This window comes from Megalops cyprinoides, chromosome 20 (assembly GCF_013368585.1).
Source record: "Megalops cyprinoides isolate fMegCyp1 chromosome 20, fMegCyp1.pri, whole genome shotgun sequence".
NCBI lineage: Eukaryota > Metazoa > Chordata > Actinopteri > Elopiformes > Megalopidae > Megalops > Megalops cyprinoides.
In genome coordinates this window covers 18,084,242-18,103,925 of record NC_050602.1, presented here as the reverse complement: position 1 = coordinate 18,103,925, position 19,684 = coordinate 18,084,242, and the positions used below count along the sequence as shown (strand labels likewise).

General features: G+C 49.0%; 1 protein-coding gene across 1 annotated transcript in view; it reads right to left on the bottom strand.

The window, feature by feature from the left end:
- LOC118795368 (neurogenic locus notch homolog protein 2-like) overlaps positions 1 to 19,452 on the bottom strand; it is a 35,111-nt gene extending 15,659 nt beyond the window's left edge. Inside the window, exons 1-11 of the mRNA XM_036553811.1 lie at positions 19,119 to 19,452; positions 12,973 to 13,054; positions 5,276 to 5,541; positions 4,784 to 5,122; positions 4,332 to 4,454; positions 3,559 to 3,792; positions 2,948 to 3,103; positions 1,882 to 2,067; positions 1,686 to 1,799; positions 1,452 to 1,565; positions 840 to 1,073 (exon numbers count right to left, since the gene is read on the bottom strand). Coding sequence (XP_036409704.1) covers positions 840 to 1,073; positions 1,452 to 1,565; positions 1,686 to 1,799; positions 1,882 to 2,067; positions 2,948 to 3,103; positions 3,559 to 3,792; positions 4,332 to 4,454; positions 4,784 to 5,122; positions 5,276 to 5,541; positions 12,973 to 13,054; positions 19,119 to 19,191 — 1,921 coding nt within the window. The 5' untranslated portion in view covers positions 19,192 to 19,452. The remainder of the gene's footprint in view (positions 1 to 839; positions 1,074 to 1,451; positions 1,566 to 1,685; positions 1,800 to 1,881; positions 2,068 to 2,947; positions 3,104 to 3,558; positions 3,793 to 4,331; positions 4,455 to 4,783; positions 5,123 to 5,275; positions 5,542 to 12,972; positions 13,055 to 19,118) is intronic.
- Between the last annotated feature and the right edge of the window lie 232 nt (positions 19,453 to 19,684).

Below are 19,684 nucleotides of genomic sequence, written 5' to 3'. Positions count from 1 at the left end.
GCTGGCTGGGCCACATCGTGCCATCTTAGGCCACAACAAAATAAAATGCAGTGCTGCACGATGTTTAACAGCTTTCACAGACATATAGAAATATATATGAAAATATGAACATGAAATACCAGGCTACACCTCTTAACCAAGCGTGACCTGTGGAAAGTGTACTTGGTGATATGTGGAAGTGTACTTTAAGGTTTTATGTAATTATACACCTGGAGGTTTTTTTTTTGAGGTACGTGTTAGCATTGTATCTGGAATGGTATAGTCCTTATGTTATGCGTATTGCATTGCAATTTCATGTCAATCTAAGCACACAATCTAAGCCACTTTACTAGATGCACTTTGTAAGCTGCTGTGGATAAGAGCGTCTGCTAAATGACAAAACTGTAAAGGTTAAAAAATCTAAATCAATCTTTTTTTAGTTTTACATATTAAGAGATTGATATTTCATGATGTCTTGCCTGCTGCTACAGGCTACGCACCCTCTTTTACTCGGCTGATACAACAAGGTCCTATGCTTAAAACACACCCAACAATGGAAGAACCAAACATTTATTAATCAGAACTGTGATGTGAACGCAGGGTTGCGGATGTACAGTCACGAATATACTCCCACCAAATACCCCCCCACCTCTCCACCCAAGGGCCTCTCCCGCTCCCACAGCGCCCCTCCCTCCTTCCACAGGGCCCCCCCCTCCCACAGGGCCCCTCCCACTCCCACAGGGCCCCTCCCGCTCCTACAGGGCCCCTCCCTGCCCCCCACAAGCCCCCTCCTCCCACAGGGCACCTCCTCTGTCCACAAGGCCCCTCCCCCCTCCCACAAGGCCCCTCCCCCAGCTGACCGGAGGTGCCAGGCAGGCAGATGCACCGGTACTCGTTGTCCCCGTCCACGCAGCGGCCGCGGTTCTGGCAGGGGTTGCTATGGCACTCCTGGATGGGGTCCTTGCAGGTTTTGCCGGTGTACCCGGGTAGGCAGTCGCAGGTGTAGTCGGCGATGCCGTCCCGGCAGGTGCCGTGGTGGCAGGGCTCGGGGTCGCAGTCGTTCACGTTCTCCTCGCACGCGGGCCCGCTGAAGCCTGAGCGCATCACAGGAGACGCCGTGAGAGGCCGCAACATGCTGCACTGCACACCCTCATTCAGCAGAGAAATCAGGCCAGACTCACTTGCTCTCAGTATATACTGAGCAATTTTTCATTCATCTCTGGGACAGGCTAACAGGTGAGATCTGCAGCAAGTCAATGAGCACAAAGCTGAAGGACTGAGCAGCAGCTGAACACTGCACTAACACACAAGCGTGACAGTCCGTGACACCGCACTGTCTGTGACAATGAGAAAGTCTGCGACTCTCTGTGACAGTGTGGCAGTCTGTGTGACCTTCCGTGACAGCGAGACGGTCTGTGATAGAGAGGGAGTCTGTGACAGCATGGCGGTGTGTGACAGAGAGACAGTCTCACCTACGGCACATTCGCATTCGTAACCGCCAGGCAGGTCGATACACTTGGCACCGTTCTGGCAGGGGGTGCTTGCGCATTCATCGCGGTCCACCTCACATGTCTTCCCAGAGAAACCTGAGGACACAGGCCGAGTGTGACACACTCACACACTGTCAACCACACTCGTGGGCCCACACACACACTCTCACACACTCGCACACTCACACACTCACTCTCTCATTCACCCTCACCCACCTGGGTGGCACAGGCAGGTGAACTGGTTGACCTTGTCCAGGCACGTCCCTTGGTTAAGACAGGGGGAGTTCTCGCACTCGTTGATGTCGATATCACAGTGCACTCCCTGGTACCCTGGAAGGAGCAGAGGGGTGCTGTCAGCCTACAGGGGCAGAACTCCCAGCAGCACCGGTGTGTCCGGCGGGAACGGCCCTACCTGGCATGCAGAAGCAGCTGTAGGTTCCGATCTGGTCCAGGCAGGTGGCGCCGTTGTGGCAGGGGGAGGAGTCACACTCATTGAGGTCCTGCTCGCACCGAGGGCCACCGTATCCACGCGCGCAGTTACAGGAGAACGAGCCAATTGTGTTCACACACTGGCCATTGTGCTCGCAAGGGTTCAGCCCTGAAGAGATGTGCAAACACACATATATGTACACACGTTTGTATATGTACACATACACATATTATATACACATACATTCTTATATACATACATACGCACACAGTGCTCATTGTGCTCACAAAGGTTCAGACCTGAGGAGAGAGCACACATTTACGCATACAGAGGGGAGTGCAAAGAAAGCAGCAGAGAGACGTGCAGAGATAGACACCCAGACCCAGAGAGATGCACAGAGACACAGAGACACAGACACCCAGACCCACAGAGACACACAGAGACACACAGAGACACACAGAGACACACAGAGACACAGACACCCAGACCCACAGAGATGCACAGAGACACACAGAGACACAGACACCCAGACCCACAGAGATGCACAGAGACACAGACACCCAGACCCACAGAGATGCACTGAAACACACAGAGACACACAGAGACACACAGAGACACACAGAGACACACAGAGACACAGACACCCAGACCCACAGAGATGCACAGAGACACACAGAGACACACAGAGACACAGACACCCAGACCCACAGAGATGCACAGAGACACAGACACCCAGACCCACAGAGATGCACTGAAACACACAGAGACAGACAGAGACAGACAGAGACACACAGAGACAGACAGAGGCACACAGAGGCAGAGACAAACAGAGACACACAGAGACACAGACAGGGACGGAGACAGACAGAGACACACAGAGGCAGAGACAGACAGAGACACACAGAGGCAGAGACAGACAGAGACACACAGAGGCACACAGATGCAGAGACAGACAGAGACACACAGAGACACACAGATGCAGAGACAGACAGAGACACACAGAGACACACAGAGGCAGAGACGGAGTCAGACAGAGGCGCCCTCTCACCGATCATGCACTCATCAATGTCCTCGCTGCACGTGAGGCCCTTGTATCCCGGCTGGCAGCTGCAGATGAACATGCCGGTCATGGGGTTGGTGTCGCAGCTCACGCTGTTCTGGCACGGATGGCTGGTGCAGGCGTCGTCCATGTTACACAGCAGGCCTGGAACAGGGCACCACGCCCAGGTTACTATGGTTACCCTCGCAGGTGGACGTGTTAGTCAGAGAGAGCAGGTTCACCCAGCTCGGTTTGAATTTTTTTCGGTTTTAACCCACTGATACAGTCCGACAGGCAGAGCTCTGACTGACGAGTCTGTCCTTGCTGAGCCGCGCCCTACCCTAGCCTAGGGTAGCACGATCACCTCACCTCATAACAATACATTACATCACAGTATTGTTATTCAGCAGAACCTCTTACACAGAGCGACTCACAATTTTATCCATTTACACAGATGGACGAGTACTCAAACAACTGTGGGTTAAGCACCTTGCCCAAGGGGACAGCAGTAGCAGTGTGCCGGTGGGGAAGTGAACCAGCAACCTTCTGTCTGCGAGCGCCACTCCTTACCTCTGAGCCACGCTGCGGAATAGAAGCGTGCGAGTAACACAGCGGCTCACCCGTCTTTCCTTGGGGGCACTGGCAGGTGTAGGAGGCGACGCGGTCGATGCAGGTGGAGCCGGCGCTGCAGGTGGCCGTGGCGCAGTCGTCGATGTTGACCGAGCAGTCGTGCCCGGTCCAGCCGTTGACGCACACGCACTCGTAGCCCTTCTGCGTGTTGCTGCAGGTGCCGCCGTTCTGGCAGCTGTTGGGCTGCAGGCGGCACTCGTCCACGTCCTCTGTGCACAGGGTCCCTGCCAGAGGGCGGAGCCGGGTGAGGAGACGCTCACGCGCGCGGAAGCACACGGACAAACACACACACACGCAGACACACGCGGACAAACACACACACGCGCAGACACACGCAGACGCACGCGGACAAACACACACACGCAGACGCATGCGGACAAACACACACACACGCAGACACACGCAGACGCACGCGGACAAACACACACACACGCAGACACACGCAGACAAACACACACACACGCAGACGCACACGGACAAACACACACACGCGCAGACACACGCAGACGCACGCGGACAAACACGCAGACGCATGCGGACAAACACACACACACGCAGACACACGCGGACAAACACACACACACACGCAGACGCACACACGCAGACACACACACACAGACACACACATGCAGAAACACACAGACACACGCACGCAGACACACACATGCAGAAACACACAGACACACACACATGCAGACGGATGGTCGCAGATATACAGGCACACACACGAACACACACAGACGCTTCTGTGCTGTGTTCTTACCTGTCCACTCAGGTGGACACTGGCAGTTGTAGGTATTGACTCCATCCAAGCAGGTACCTCCATTCTGACACTGGTGCCCGGGGCAGTCGTCTATGTTGATCTCACAGTTCTTGCCGGTGAAGCCTGGATAGGATGGTATTCACATTGTAACTGCTCACTCACTCATTGTAACAATACTGACCGCAATCACAGGACTTTACTGTACTATGCTGTACTTCACTATGAAATAGTGGTCTTTCCATGTTTGCTTAGACCCACACCACATGAAGGCATGATACAATAAAACAGCATGCCATGCACAAAAGGCCGAGACTGCTCCACTGCTGGCAGCATCTCACCCTGACAGATTATTTAACTTCAATCCCACAAAAACAGGCTTCCTTTATGACTGCGGATTACAAGCCCCTCTCTCCTACAAATCTCACACACACACACACACACAGTTTCCCCACCTGGCAGGCAGTGGCACTGGTAGCTGGTGTCGGAGGTGGGTCGGCAGGTGCCCGCGTTGGCGCACGGCGAGGGCGAACAGGGCACGTAGGTGCTTTCGCAGCGGCGTCCGGTGAACCTCTCCGGGCACACGCACTGGTAAGACCCCGGCGTGTTGACGCACCGCCCGCCGTTCTGACACGCGCCCGGGGAGGCGCACTCGTTCCGGTCGTCCTGGCACTGTGGGCCCGTGTAGCTCTTGGGGCACCTGCAGCGGTACCCGCCCCCCTGCTTAAGCACACAGGTGCCCCCGTTGTAACAGGGGCTGGAATCACAGACGTCCCATAGCTTGCATTCCCGACCTGCAGAAACATCATCCATATGGGGCTCAAGCAAAGTTGTGTGTATACTAATAACAGTCATAGAAATACTAACTAACACTGCTACTACTACTACTATAATAACAGTAATGGAAACAATAATAACAATAATAACAATAACAGGCAGGAACAGACCTGTCCAGCTGCGGGGGCAGAGACACTGGTACTTGTTTGGGGACAGCAGAGTGCATGTGCCTCCATTTTGGCACGGGTTATTGGGGTGGCACAGGGAGTTCTGGGGCGTCTGGCAGTTGTCCCCCGTGAAGCCCAGCGGGCAGGTGCAGATGGGGCTGCCCGGCACCCAGGAGACGCTGGCACTGCAGGTGCCCCCGTTCCGGCAGAAACCCGGGGTGCAGGGGTCCCGGTGCTGGCAGTACTCCCCGACGAAGCCAGGGCCACACCTACACAGACCACAACGACCCATCAGCACAAGGGAGCTCCAACAGGGGGGGACTACCTCCCACTCACTTCGGAAATTTTTCAGCGGGACGTTTCTAGAATTGGTTTAAGCATTGTTCCCGTCTGTGTAGTTCCTCGATCGTTATGGGGATTGCGCAGCATCGGATGGAGGAACTACGCGTAAAGGCCACCCCTGAAGAAATTCCAGTGTGATGGGCACAGTTGTGCAGGTCACATGACTGAATGTTTCCAGGGTTGGCCTTTGTGCGCAGTTCCCGTCAAAGCTGGGTCACTATGCACAGCACAGACCCACCCTGTTCCAGTTACGCAGGCCGCAGTTTAACACGTCAGGAGCCGGGCAGCGTTCCCAAAAGAGAATTACCACATTCTCATTTTCCCAACATGGGCACCAGATGGGCACACAATGAGTTTCCTCGAAGAAAACATGTCCAGCAGACTATGAAATAAATGGCACACTACGGACCAACTTCAAAACAGGGTGGCATCTCGGAAACCAGAGGCGCTTAAACATGGCACAAATATCATCACCACATGTTAACAAGGCCAACAACGGGAGGAGAGAGAGAGAGACAGAGAGAGAGAGACAGAGGAAAAAAAAGAGGGAGGGAGAGAGAAACAAGGACAGAGAGACAGACAGACAGAATGAAAGTAACAGAGAAAAAGAGAGGGAGGAAGAGAAGGAGACAGTGACAGAGACAGACAGAGAGAAAAAAAGAGAAGGAGGGAGAGAGAGAGAGAAACAGACGAGGGGAAATGTGTATCTAGTCATTGGCAAAGAACTTGACTTGCATTGACATGGGTTGCTGGTTCAGTGAGGCGCTAATTACACATCCCTGAGGAAGGGATTTAACCTGAGAGGTTTCAGAGGGCATTCTGCAGTACATCTGGCAAAAAATGTAACATCTGCAAAGCGAATAACGGGCAGAAGTGGGGAGCTATATTTGTGCGTTCTTTCAAACTGAAAGCGAGAAAGAGAAATGTGACACAGGGCATTAGACAGAAACTAAAGAGGAGGAAGAGAAGAGCGAGGTGTCGACTGAGTGGCAGAGAGAGAGACTCAAGCTGCAAGCCTTCCTGTCACTTCAGATCTTTCTTTAGACACAGGAAATTAACACTGACACATAGACAACCATACACAGGAAGACCCTCCACACAAACACACACACACACGGGCACACACACACACACACACACACACGTTAGCATCCAACTGTCTCCCTATGTGTGTGGTGACTGTGTGTGTGTGTTTCTGTGTGTGAGTGTATGTGCATGCGTGTGTGTGTGCGTGCGTGTGTGAGAGAGAGTACATTTAAGTGGATGTGTGTGTGCATGTGTGTATGTATGTATGTATAAGAGTGCATGTGGATGTGTCAGAGCGTGTGTGTCTGTGTGTGGGCGTGTGTGCGTGCGCATGTGTCTGTGCACGCGTGTGTGTCACGCAGTGAAACAGGATGTGGTAAGGCCATGCCAGGTCATGAGGCATGATGGCACGCCGCTCTGTCTGTACTTACAAACACAGAGCAGAGCGCTCAATAAAGAACTGCAAAACATGGAGGGGAACTTTGTCTCTATCTCTCCCTATCTCACACTGCGGTGTGTGTGCGTGCGCGCGCGTGCGCGCGTGTGTGTGTGCGCGCGCGCGCGCTGCCTGTGTCTCAGAATCTTGTAATTAGATCATATGATTACTGAGCTCTTCCTCTGTGAGACATCCCAATGCTTTCTGATGTGACCGCTGGCCTACAGAACACAGGAAGGCAGGGAGACCATGCTGTCCAGAGGCACACACACCTGCAGACCTCTATATCTGCCCTCCAGGGACGTGCAGACAGACAGACACGGACATACATGGGCCAACATCTCTGAAAAACAGTTTTAATCAAGTCATAAATATTTTAGTATCACTTGCATAGTATCACTATACACATGACGGAAGTGCTGATCTCCCACATCCACAAACAGGCACATGGTGTGTGAGACATATTTCCTCACAGGTCATACATTGCAAAACTGCACAATATTACCCTTTTGCCAAAGAAAAATTAAGCATTTGCCATTAGCCTTAGTCTTAAATTTCCAGTCGGAATAATATTGGTTAGTTTATAGACTGTGTAATATAGCCAGTGGTTGAACTGCCATGACAGCACAAAAAAAAAAAAAAAGACTGGCTCCTTTTTCAGCTTTAAAGGCCTAAATGGTGACAGAGGTTCGTTTCTGTCGGTTAAAATTCAAAGTCTCTGTGAACACAGAGACAGAAAGTTTCCTGACAGACTAATAAAGTATACATTCATTCTTCCACAGTGAGCTTACACCCAGGGTTGCCCTGAGGAGCACTCATGCTTACTCCACACACTCACGCGTGCACAAAGCCTGTTTAGCACACAGCCACAATCGACAGTCAACAACCCACAACAAATCAGTGACTTCATAAGAAACCAGCACCCCCCCCCCCCACCCCGAGTCTCAGTCTTTCTCTCCGTGTCTCAGTCTTTCCCTCTCTCTCTGCACCTACACAACTCCACTCCCACCACATGATAAAAACTGCTAAACACACACGAGAGGGAGAAGAAGAGGGAGAGGGGGGAGGATGGAGGAGAATGGGGGGGGGGGACTGCGAAGAGTAGGAGGGGGGAGGGAGCTCAGAGTTTCAGTACGCCGCGGAGGCTGAATCACGCGTTCAGCGCGTGGCACCGATGCCCCATCTCTGAGCCATCAAAGACACAAAGGCATCCATTAGGCACGGAGGCTTACATGTGACACCACCAGCACCCCTCTGTGGCTGACTCACATGCAGAAAGCAAAGATGCAGTATCTCTACAACTTGAGTTTAATTTAGGCCATAGCTTTCATTTAGCAGTTTCATTCACAGGTGAGGTCATTGGGTTTGTTCTGTGAAGTTCAAAGAGCTCTTTTTCCATTCTCTTCTTACGAGTTTGAAATGAGTGGGCAAGACAACTTTTTTCATCAAATTTTCCTCTTCAAACTTTTTTACTTGGTAAATCAGACTCAGAATCAGACTAAGATTCATATTCTTCCAGGCACCGGTCCAGCTTCAAACACTATCCAGCTTCAACACTGAACTCAACACTAGAACTTCAACACTAGCACTGCATACATAAACTCTGCTCTCTCCACCAGTGTTCAACCTCAACCTACTCCCACACGAGTGCAGAGATTGTAGAGGTGAGACAAGCCTCGTATATAACTACTAATCACCTGAGCTGGGTTTGAAAGGGAAAGGTAAAAACTAAAAGTGCTCTACTCTCTATAGCAGAACAGCGAGCCGTGCAGTCAGCCCTGAGCAGCCACCGGCTCCGGAAAGCCTCACTCTCCCCTCACTGTGTGTCCAGTAGAGACCCTCATGCCGATTTACATGAACCACGATTACAGGCTTTCCACCAATCCAGTGTTCACGGTTAATCTGCACTTTACTGGGTTAACACAATGAGTGATAGCACAGAACTACGTTCAAGCCCAGTTGTGTCGTCTGCTGACGTCTGAGACCACATCAGCGGAACAAAGCCAATTTGAAGGGGTGCATTACGTGAGGTGGGGGTGAGTGTGTCAAATGATGCCCTGTATTACAACTGTCAGCATCCTGCAACTCGTTCAGGTGTCTACGGATTGCTTGGATGATGTCATTGAGATGCACCTATACTCTGTATGCCATGTGCTTCCTGGTGCACTCTGGGACATGTAGTGTGGAAACACTGCATGTGTATTGGAGGACTGCATCTGATACACCCTACCCTCCCATTAGAGTGATGTTGTTTCAATGAGACAAGCCAAATGAACAGCTGCTGATAAGTATTTGGGTGAAAAAGGGGAAAAATGCATACAAACACCATGTGGCTGGACATGTTTAACCTTAAATAAGAAAATATTTGCCAGAGACCTTGTGATTCACATGCCATTGTGCCAAAATTACTTCCCCCTTTACCGTTTCACAAGCTTCCATAAACACGCCTACTTCTGCTAAATGAAAAATAACACTGCTCGGGTCACAATGGGTACTCAGCTGACCCTGAAGTGACCCACATTCAAGCCCAGCTCACCTACGGCTATCTCTGAGCACAAACGGCCCGTTTGGGGTGGCTGCTCCTGGACACGGGATGAAAAATGAGCCGTGAAAAAAATAAGTCGTAAAAATTTCACCAAAACAGAGTGCTCGGTTTTCAGCAGCCATCTCAAGTGACACGAGGGATGGACTGTTTATTTCCAGGGCTCGGCGATTTCGTCTTTTTCGCTCCTGTGGGAGTCATCAGTCCCGGGCCTAACCCCCCTGGCGCCGTCTGCACCTGTCTAGGTTCTGCGGGTTCAGTAAATCACTTTTTCACAATTCGTCGGCTGCAGGTTAGGTTTTTGTGAAGCAGTGCTCGGCAGCCATGATCTACAGACACGCTACCACAGACTCTCTGCTTTCACCTGGAAGGCAAACTCAAGCAGTGCCCGAACCGGCTACGTGTTCCCTAAACTTTTACTTATTATTTAAAGCTAGCAGGGCCACTGGAGGGCAAGACAGAGTGACAGAGAGAGAGAGAGGAGAGAGAAAGAGAGTGAGGAAGAAAGAGTGCTGCTTTCTAATCCCCCTCTTCCTCCTCTGTCATTCCCTGTCAGCACGCACACCTTTCATCAGAGAAAAGCCAGAGGGACAGTTATCACATTACACCTTCTCCGCATTTAAAGACGCCTTCCTGTTTTTCATCTCCCCCCTTTCTCTTTCCTCTGCCTGCCCCGTGGCAAATTCTACCTGTCAGATCAAACGATCAGCATACGCCCACCCTCCCTCTCTCTGTGGGGATGGGTTACCGCCTTCGCACCCCTGGCGCTGTCCGGAAACAAAGAGAACCAGTCTGACACGCACAGGTGATCTGCAGATTGGGGGGGGGGGCAGGCCAGAGAGGCCGTTAGCAGCTTTATCTCACCACATCTGAAATGGTGCACCCCTAAGCCTGTTTGTTTACCTGTGAGCTGAGGTACAGACCTGAGTAGATCTTAAATTGCTCCACTTAAGTAAAGGCATGAGCAGAATGTGGAAGTGGAATGCTGGGAAAGTAAGCTCTTGTGCAGAAGAGGGGCATTTTGCCATTTTCTGACAGGTCTGCTGTCATGAACAGACAGTGACTGATTCTTCAGCAGCCTGTGACTGGGGGATGTGAGTTACTCATCGGTTTGGTCGCTGTAAAAGATTCTCTGTGACCCTGAATGTTATCTCTGCTTTGGCAGGCACAACAGCCCGTGCTTCCAATTCCCAGGAGAGTATCGTATGGCACTGAAAAGCACCTGGACTGCACACCTCCACAGAACAGTGCTGAATTGTATCAGAACATGTCATCTCAAATCCAAGACATCCTATTGTCAAAGTAATGAAGTATCAAATAAAATTTTTTAATTCCTTCTTCGTGTATAATTAGCACAGATGAATTTTTAAATGCAGACATCAGTGAAAAAGGAGGACTGAGTTGTTTTTTTGACATGACAGTGGCAGAACCAGATGGCACCACAAACACACAAATGCCACCAGCGATTAGTCACATGACCACCGGCTGACTCAGCCAATTACTAACTGTGATTCAGTGCAATTCTGAGAGTTTGGCCAGATGAACATGGCACTTTCCCCGAACAAAACACTTTCCCATACTTTCCACTTTCCCAGGTACTTCCCATACTGATGAAATTGCAACAGGGAACAAAGGTTGCAGGTTCGACTCCCAGGCATGGCAGTGCTGATGTATCCTTGAGCAAGGTGCTTCACCCGAATCACTTCAGTAAATATCCTGCGGTACGAATGGATCATTTATTAAAAAACTAAGATACATCTGAGTGCGCTTGCTAAGCTAAGACGTACTGTAATGTAACATAAAGTCATACGCTACATCTGTATGGGTAGATATACGTACGTATGTGTTAGAAATGCACAGATGGGCTCTGGCAGCGATGCCACATGCCTCATCCTTCCCCCTACACTCTCACTTCTGCCTCACAGCACGCCAGCCCAGTCACATGGTCATCTCTGCTTCTCCTCTCACTCTCACTGCCATTACATCCATCCCCAGCTGATGCACTCGCACACAAACACACATGCAAGCACACACACACAGACACACACACGTTCATATCACTGCACACACATTCATACACACACACATTTACACACGTATGTACACACAAACACGCATACGCACACATGCAAACACATACACACACTAATACACACATGCATATAGACACACAAACCCATACACATGCAGATACAAACATACAAACACGCACAAGAAAACACACATAAATACATTCAGACACATACACAGACATTTGTAGGCATACACACACAAATTCATATACACGCACAGACACAAACATACACACACACAAGGAAACACATACACATACATTCACACACATACCTGCACATACACACAAATTCACACCCATTTACATACACATGCACTAACAAGCACACGCTCATATACGTGTTCACACACACACACACACACACACACACTCTCATGTGCTCGCCTGCTGGGTGATGAATGTCCTGGCAGGCTGAGACACACTCTCTCTCTCAGGACCCTCCCTGCTGCGGTGGCACCGGTCTGACGGCTCAAAGTCACCCAGCTCTGCCAAGCCGAGCCGAGCCCTGCCTGTCCCGCCCCACCCCGCACGCAGCTTACAGATCTCCAAAACGCTGTTTATTCCCACACAGCAAGCAGACGCCAGTTAATGGCCCATAGAAGGCACATTTTTAAACATTTGGTGTGTCCAAAACTTTCCCTGGGGATTACAGAGCCACCCCTGGTGCTTCTGAAAGGGATTCTCAGACGTAGACAACCCTCCTGCAGTAACTTGTGCTCCTGTTGTAAGTGTGTGGTTCAGACCTTCCTGCAGTAACCTGTACTCATGTTGTAGGTGTGTGGTTCAGACCTACCTGCAATAACTTGTGTTCCTGTTGTAAGCATGTGGTTCAGACCTATCTGCAGTAACCTGAACTCCTGTTGGATGGTGTGGTTCAGACCTACCTGCAGTAACCTGTGCTGTTGTAATAGGTGTGGTTCAGACCTACCTGCAGTAACCTGTGCCGTTGTAATAGGTGTGGTTCAGACCTATCTGCAGTAACCTGTGCTGTTGTAATAGGTGTGGTTCAGACCTATCTGCAGTAACCTGTGCTGTTGTAATAGGTGTGGTTCAGACCTACCTGCAGTAACCTGTGCCGTTGTAATAGGTGTGGTTCAGACCTACCTGCAGTAACCTGTGCCGTTGTAATAGGTGTGGTTCAGACCTACCTGCAGTAACCTGTGCCGTTGTAATAGGTGTGGTTCAGACCTATCTGCAGTAACCTGTGCTGTTGTAATAGGTGTGGTTCAGACCTACCTGCAGTAACCTGTGCCGTTGTAATAGGTGTGGTTCAGACCTACCTGCAGTAACCTGTGCCGTTGTAATAGGTGACGCAGGTGGCACCATTCTCACATGGCTCCCGGACACCTAAACACTGCAGTGCTGAAACATACACAGACACAACGTCACTGTTACCTCACACACACAACCTTCAGGCAATGTTCTGATAACATTCAGGCAAAAATCTCTCTACTGAGACACAATGCTGCAACCATAATAATAAATACAATGTCAAAAATAACAATCCATGACACCAACAAAAATGTTCAAAATAAGTGTAACAATGTAAATGGCTAAATTGAGGCTGATAACATCACATTAATATGCATAAAAATGAACCCGAATGATAATGAGATTTATAGTGCTGTAATTGTTTTTTTAAAAAAAACATTCTGATTATAAAATAAGTTATTACATTACACTTGCTAATCCAGAGCAGCATACATAACTTACAGTTTTCATGAACATACACAGCTGGATACTTACTGAGGCAATCAGGGTTAAGTGCCTCCCCCAAAGGCGCAACAGCAGTCGCCCAGCTTTAAGTTACAAGCTCTGATCCTTAACTTTTGAGCCACACTGCTGGCCACGTGACACATATTTATCCATCAAGCTATACAGTGGTTCTCACTTTTTTTTAACAGGATGTGGTGGTCTCAGATATAAAGCACAGGCAAGGACCTGAACGACTGGTGTATTAAAAGGGAAAGATCTGGGGAGTGACAGGCTGTTCTTGTTGTGGCTCAGAGTGATTGTGGCGTTGAGCCACTCTCAGACAGACAGCAGGGGGTCTGCGCAATTCCACACCCCCAGGAGAGGATGGACAGACAGGTCATGCATATGGACGTGACCACAGCACTGTAAAACTAACACCCCATCAAGAGACTACAATATGACAGGGCCACATTTACAAGTAAAAACACCAGAAATATCACGCTGCCCAGCACAAATGATATGACTGCTGGAGATATCAGACTGTCTACCACACAAGACAGCACTACTGGAGATGTCAGACTGCCAGTCACAGATGATGCAGCTGCTGGAGGTACAAGACTGTCTGGTTCAAATGATAAGACTATGGGAGATATCAGACTGCCAAACGCAAGTGTGTTTGCAGGTGAAATCATGGGCCAGTCACTGTATGCAGTGTTTTACAACATTTAACACTGACATGGCACAAACCTTGCAGTTTTTTTTTTTTAAGATAGACATTTTTGAGTAGTTGACTGCAGTATGTATACACAGCAACATTTGTGAGCTGTGAAAGGCACACACGATCCCATGACTAACCAAGCACACAAAAGCAAAGACCAGGTTTTTGTCAGGACTATGGAACTTGTCACCCTGATCAGAAATGACGCGGCGACACAGAGATGGAGGAAGGGCGAGGGGCGGGGGGGGCAGCGAGCGGACACACGTGCGTGCGGCCCCCTGCCGGCGAGGGCGGCGAAGCGCAGCTCGGCGCAGACGCTCCGTTTCCAGGAAACCTGGTGACAGGTCAGGAGACTTCGCAGCAGCAGCAGCCGCTCGTGTTTGCGTGACAGGGAGGATGAGGACAAGCGGGCGCAGGAAGCGTGCGCGCCGCGGGGGCCGCCCACTTCCTGCGCCCGGCAGTCACAGGGAGGGCAGTGCGGAGCGGCCGTCTCGCCCTGCTCGCCTCCCCTAGCGACCTGGCTGGCACGACGGCACCGTCAGAGTAAGGAAACTCAACCCTGTAGCTTTACAGGCTCATTGCTTCTGCGCAACGTTAACCTACAAACACGCTGGTGGCAGTGTTCAGTTTCCATAAGGGGAACCACTGCTACACCCTTCAGCAAGATACCTAAACGAGTACAGAACCCAACCTTTCCTGTTTCAATAAATACACTATAGAAACAGGTAATATAATATAAAATGGATAATATAAATTTCGCATAAATACATACATACACATGGTTTTTACAAACACAAACACACTGCCATATTAAACCAGTTCTACTGACAGTCTTATTTTTACCACTGCTAGGTGTCACTTTACCCCTGGTAATATAGACGGTCATGAAATGCTGAACGGGACAACCGCAGTCTACCCACCATGATCTCACAACTTCACTTCCTCCCACCACCCTCATGCCAAAGCAAATGCCACCAGCACAATCCAGTTCAAGACTCCGAAATGACCACAATCAGGGCCAACTGGAATCACCGATACAGTTAGTGTTAAAATGGATATGCCTTTCATTTTAAATCCTGAATGAAAGAAATACATTGAAATACACCGATCTTCTTTTCTCAAGCATATTTAAATTAAAAACCTTGATGCTGATATTAGCTCTTAGACACAGACAAACAAATGGACAGGACAGACCACTGATGACATTTGGTTGCTAATTATTTATGTTCTATGCTAAATGATAGATTTGTGTCACTGACAGTAAGAAAGAGAGAGAGACTGACTGACTGACTGACTAAAATTTTCTCTAGCTAGATGTCTACAAACTGAGAATAAATATTCAGCTATATAGCTCAGTTGTGTCTGCCACTAAACAGTCTAACTAAATTAAAAAATAATCTTTAAAGACCTAGAAGTCATGAAAGTGATAAATAATCAACCATGTGCTCAGACAACCTGACAGATCACAGATCCACAAAATTTGTGGTTGTCAGCTACGCTGACTTGTTTCCTGACACAATGTAGTGGTAATCTTTCAGACTTTCAGACAGAACATAAAACAAACCCAGAAGACAACCACTGTGTGCTCCACCATAGACTAAACTGTTTACATTAATTACACTGACATGGTCAAAGAATGCGTCTCGAACAATCATATTTCATTGATCAAAACTGGAAATTCAAATTAGTCAGCCAGTTCTGCCAAAGAGTGGCAAAAACTCCACAGACACAACCTGTAGGAGTTCAGGTATAAGCAAAAACCCGGGGCTGGGCAGGGCGGCTCCGGCTTCGATTTGTGCGTGATGTCACCCACAGCCGCCTCGACCCTTTCCCCCGCTCGCGCTCAGATGTGGTCGGGGGAGCGTCCCCGCGGGCGGGGCAGTGAGACGGGAGTGTCGCTCGCTCTGGCTGGTGTGTCTGCCCATGTGCGAGCGAAGGGGGAGCACGGCTCACTCTTGGCTGCAGTCCATGTGCAGCAAAGCCAGGAAGTTGTTCACACCGTGTCAGGATGTGACCTCTGCTGCCCAAAAACTGACAGACTGCCAGCTGCTTAACCGTCGTCATGGAAACCCAAGACCACTCTGCGCCCCTCCATTCGTCACCTTAACAACGCCTTGTTGGATTATACAGCATCACTTATGCACGCCAATAAGTGGGTGTGAACAACACAACACACTGAATACCTGTTGATTTGCTACAATGGTAAAGAATGCAGCCAGGGCATGGTGTGCAGCCAGGGCATCCTCCTGACCCTCACCTTCCTTCACACCAAATCTTTCAGTGTCTCTGACCACAAAATGACAGCCGACTTGAGCGTCCATTGTTACCACTGGACAATTCCAGCAGCCTGCCCTCAGCTGCCCATCTTAGTGATGACAGTGTGCTGGGGGCCCGGCCATGGCGGCTACTGGCCCCTCCTCCCTCAGCTGCCCAATTACATGTAGCCTTGCTCAGGCTGGAGGAAGATACAACCACTGTGCCACAAGGATTTCTGAAAATAACCAGCAGTATGTGACTATGTCTGCCTGTGTGTGTATTTATGTGCATGCATGCATATGTGTGTGTATGTGTATGTGTGTGTGTGTGTGTGTGTGTGTGTGTGTGTGTGTGTGTGTGTCTGTGTCTGTGTATGTTGATGTCCTCCAGTATAAAGCAGTATCTGTAGGAGGAAGTGTGGACACTCAGCAATGTGAGCCTGTGGGTCGGCCAATAAAAGGCGCCTTTTTCCTCAGGGAAAAATCTAATTTCACACCAGGGGAAACAAACGGACCGGACTGGTGCCCAACAAGGGTCACATTTACAGAGATATCTGCGCCAGTCAGTGCGCACACACACGCACTGGCACAGAGCTGCGAACAAAGGCGGCAAATTCTATTCATCCTTGAGTATAACGTTTCTCGTCTTTCTGAGCGTTGCAAAAGCAGACAGCGCTCATCTTACATTCGCCCATGCATTCCACATTCCCCGTGTCGCATTCAAAGAATGTTGAAAGGATGTTCAAAGGTTCAGAAACCCCGCTAATGAAGTTTCGAGCGGACAGGCGCACAGGTTGTGCCACCGAAGGGGCGCACGCCAGAGCTGCCCACGGACAGGGGAGCCGCACGTGCGGCCAGGCGTACCGCAGCATCTCCAATGTCTCTGAAAAAAATCTGTGCTCTTTAAAAAAAGGTGTGCAGAGTTAGTGGTTGAGTTTGAGTGATTTAAAACATCAAAAACTAAATTCATTCACCAGCCTGCAGTAGTTCTACGGTTTTTCCTCTGGTGGTGGGGGAGCAGGCGAGCTTCTAATAACTTTAAGTGCACCACGTGCAGACAATGTATAACTGGCACATTGTTTATGGAGGAACGAAATACCTCGACAAAATTCGTATCTTTCGAACCCACTCAACCAATCATTACCCAGCTACGCTATAACTGCTTACAACTACTTACTATAACTACACTTTAAACCGTTATAAATTCAAAAAGTAAAAATAAATTCGTCACAGCATTCATTATGAGCTCAACAAAATGCAACAAAATACGACTATCTAACAAATTTCAAACCCAATCCAAACTATCCCCAGTAATCTAGCAACGCCCGTTACACACAGTTAATACACTATCCGAACACCAAATTTTGGCTGATATTGAAATGAACTTTTCCGCTGTTGGAATCAACGAAAAGATCACAACTAAAACAAATTCGCAAGCTGGCAGTAATTAACGTTAGATAGCTAACGTTTGCTTCTTCCTCTGAGCACACATAGCTCTACGCCCACACATTTCGCCGCGAGGAAAACTCTGATCAGTAGTTGTTTATGGAATTACGCTTCAGATTCGTGGTTTTTCAATGGCGCTGTGAAGAGGGGACAAAAGATATTTTGATTTTTTAAAACTTCACAATGTGAAAAGCATAAAGATTAATTTCGGATTGGTAGATGTTCTCGTGGATAGTTATCTTGGACGTAAACTTTACTCTGAACATCTGGGCGGCGGCGCAAACCCTTCCCATTACAATCTAGCTAACGGGGTAACGCTGACCCCTTCGTTGACATCCCAAACTAGCTAAGTCGCTTGCTCTATTTCTGTAACTAATAAGTACCTAGTAAGTAACTATGACTAACGTTAGTTATACAACTAAATAATTGCGCCTGGTAAGCTAGCTGCTCAATTATTGCGTATGTTTAATCTGTCTAAATGGTGGGCATTTTCAAAATAAACATTAATGCAGGTCCATCGCAAGGTCAGTGTGGGTAGCTAGACCGGCTGAAACATTCTTGTTGGTGGTAGTTTCTTGGGAAATTCAAGCAAGCGCCAATAAATCGGACGCAACGACGCATGAGTCATGTAATGTAGCAAGATCGAGGAAGACTAACGCCATGCCACCACAGCGCTGACATTTCACTACCTTCCGTCCCTTCTCTTTGACAGTTTGGTGGCTAACGTTAGCTAACTGGCAAGCTCAAGACACTAAAACCGCCAGCCTACAAGTTTGTCAGCGCAGGGTAGCACTACCACTGGTTCAAACATCTGGCACCCCCGCCAACTAGCCAAAGCACTTAAAAATGAATAACTGTTACCCAGCTAACTGGCTTTCATTTACATTACTTTCAATCAACTGGCGCACAGGTTATCACTTATTTAGGCCATGTAAGGTTAACTAACTGACAAGTGAGGTAACTGGCTAGCTATTCGGTTTGTAGCTGCATCAGTAGTTTCATCCACGAATAACGTTTGCTCATCACAAATCACAACCGCAGGCTAACGTAAGCTAACTCGCTAACTAACTAGCTGGCTGATGTAGTTAGTCATAGCTAACCATTTAACAGGTGCGTCGTACCGTGCTTTATTAATGCAGGTAGCTATACTTAGCTAGTATAACGTTAGCTGGGTTGCTATCGCACCTAAACTGGCTACAGTACAGTTACTTAGGTGCTTCTCCACTCACATGGCAGAGAAAATGTCGAACGGAGGAAGCTAGATAACATTACTTGGTCAAGTGAAATTTTAAAATCCCCGCTGGTATCTTACCGTCCGAAAACTGGATCCAGCAGACGATGAGTAGAACTACTTTGCCAGGCGTGACACCGGGTAATTTCCCCATGTTATCTGTAAAATCCACATAGAGTCCAAGGTGGCCAACTAAACTTTAAAATGCATAACAGCAACTCCTATTAAGTATTTTTTAAAAGTCACACTTCTGTGCCATCTGCCAGTTTAACTCACTCGTTCTGGTCTGTCCCGATCGGCTTATTTTTTACGGCATTTCATATGTAGGTAAGATAAGCCCCATTGAGTCTGTGTGGCCCAGCGACACTAACTTATTTCAAAACTTCTTGGCTTGTTTGCCAGCTCTCATCACCGCTCTCTCTCCCCTTGCTCATCAATGTAGTCCAGGCAGTATGTATTCTTCCGCTACTTTCACAAGCAGACGCTTGCAGGCAGCTCCGACGAGGGCGCTTAGATCCGTCCAAGCGCACCGAAAGCTGGGCCAACTTGCTGATTATGCTAAGATGGGAAATTGTGTCATTATGATTTCCGAAAGTCTGCTTTTATTTTGCTTTCGTCTTTTTGCTCTACCTCCCCTCTCCCGTTTT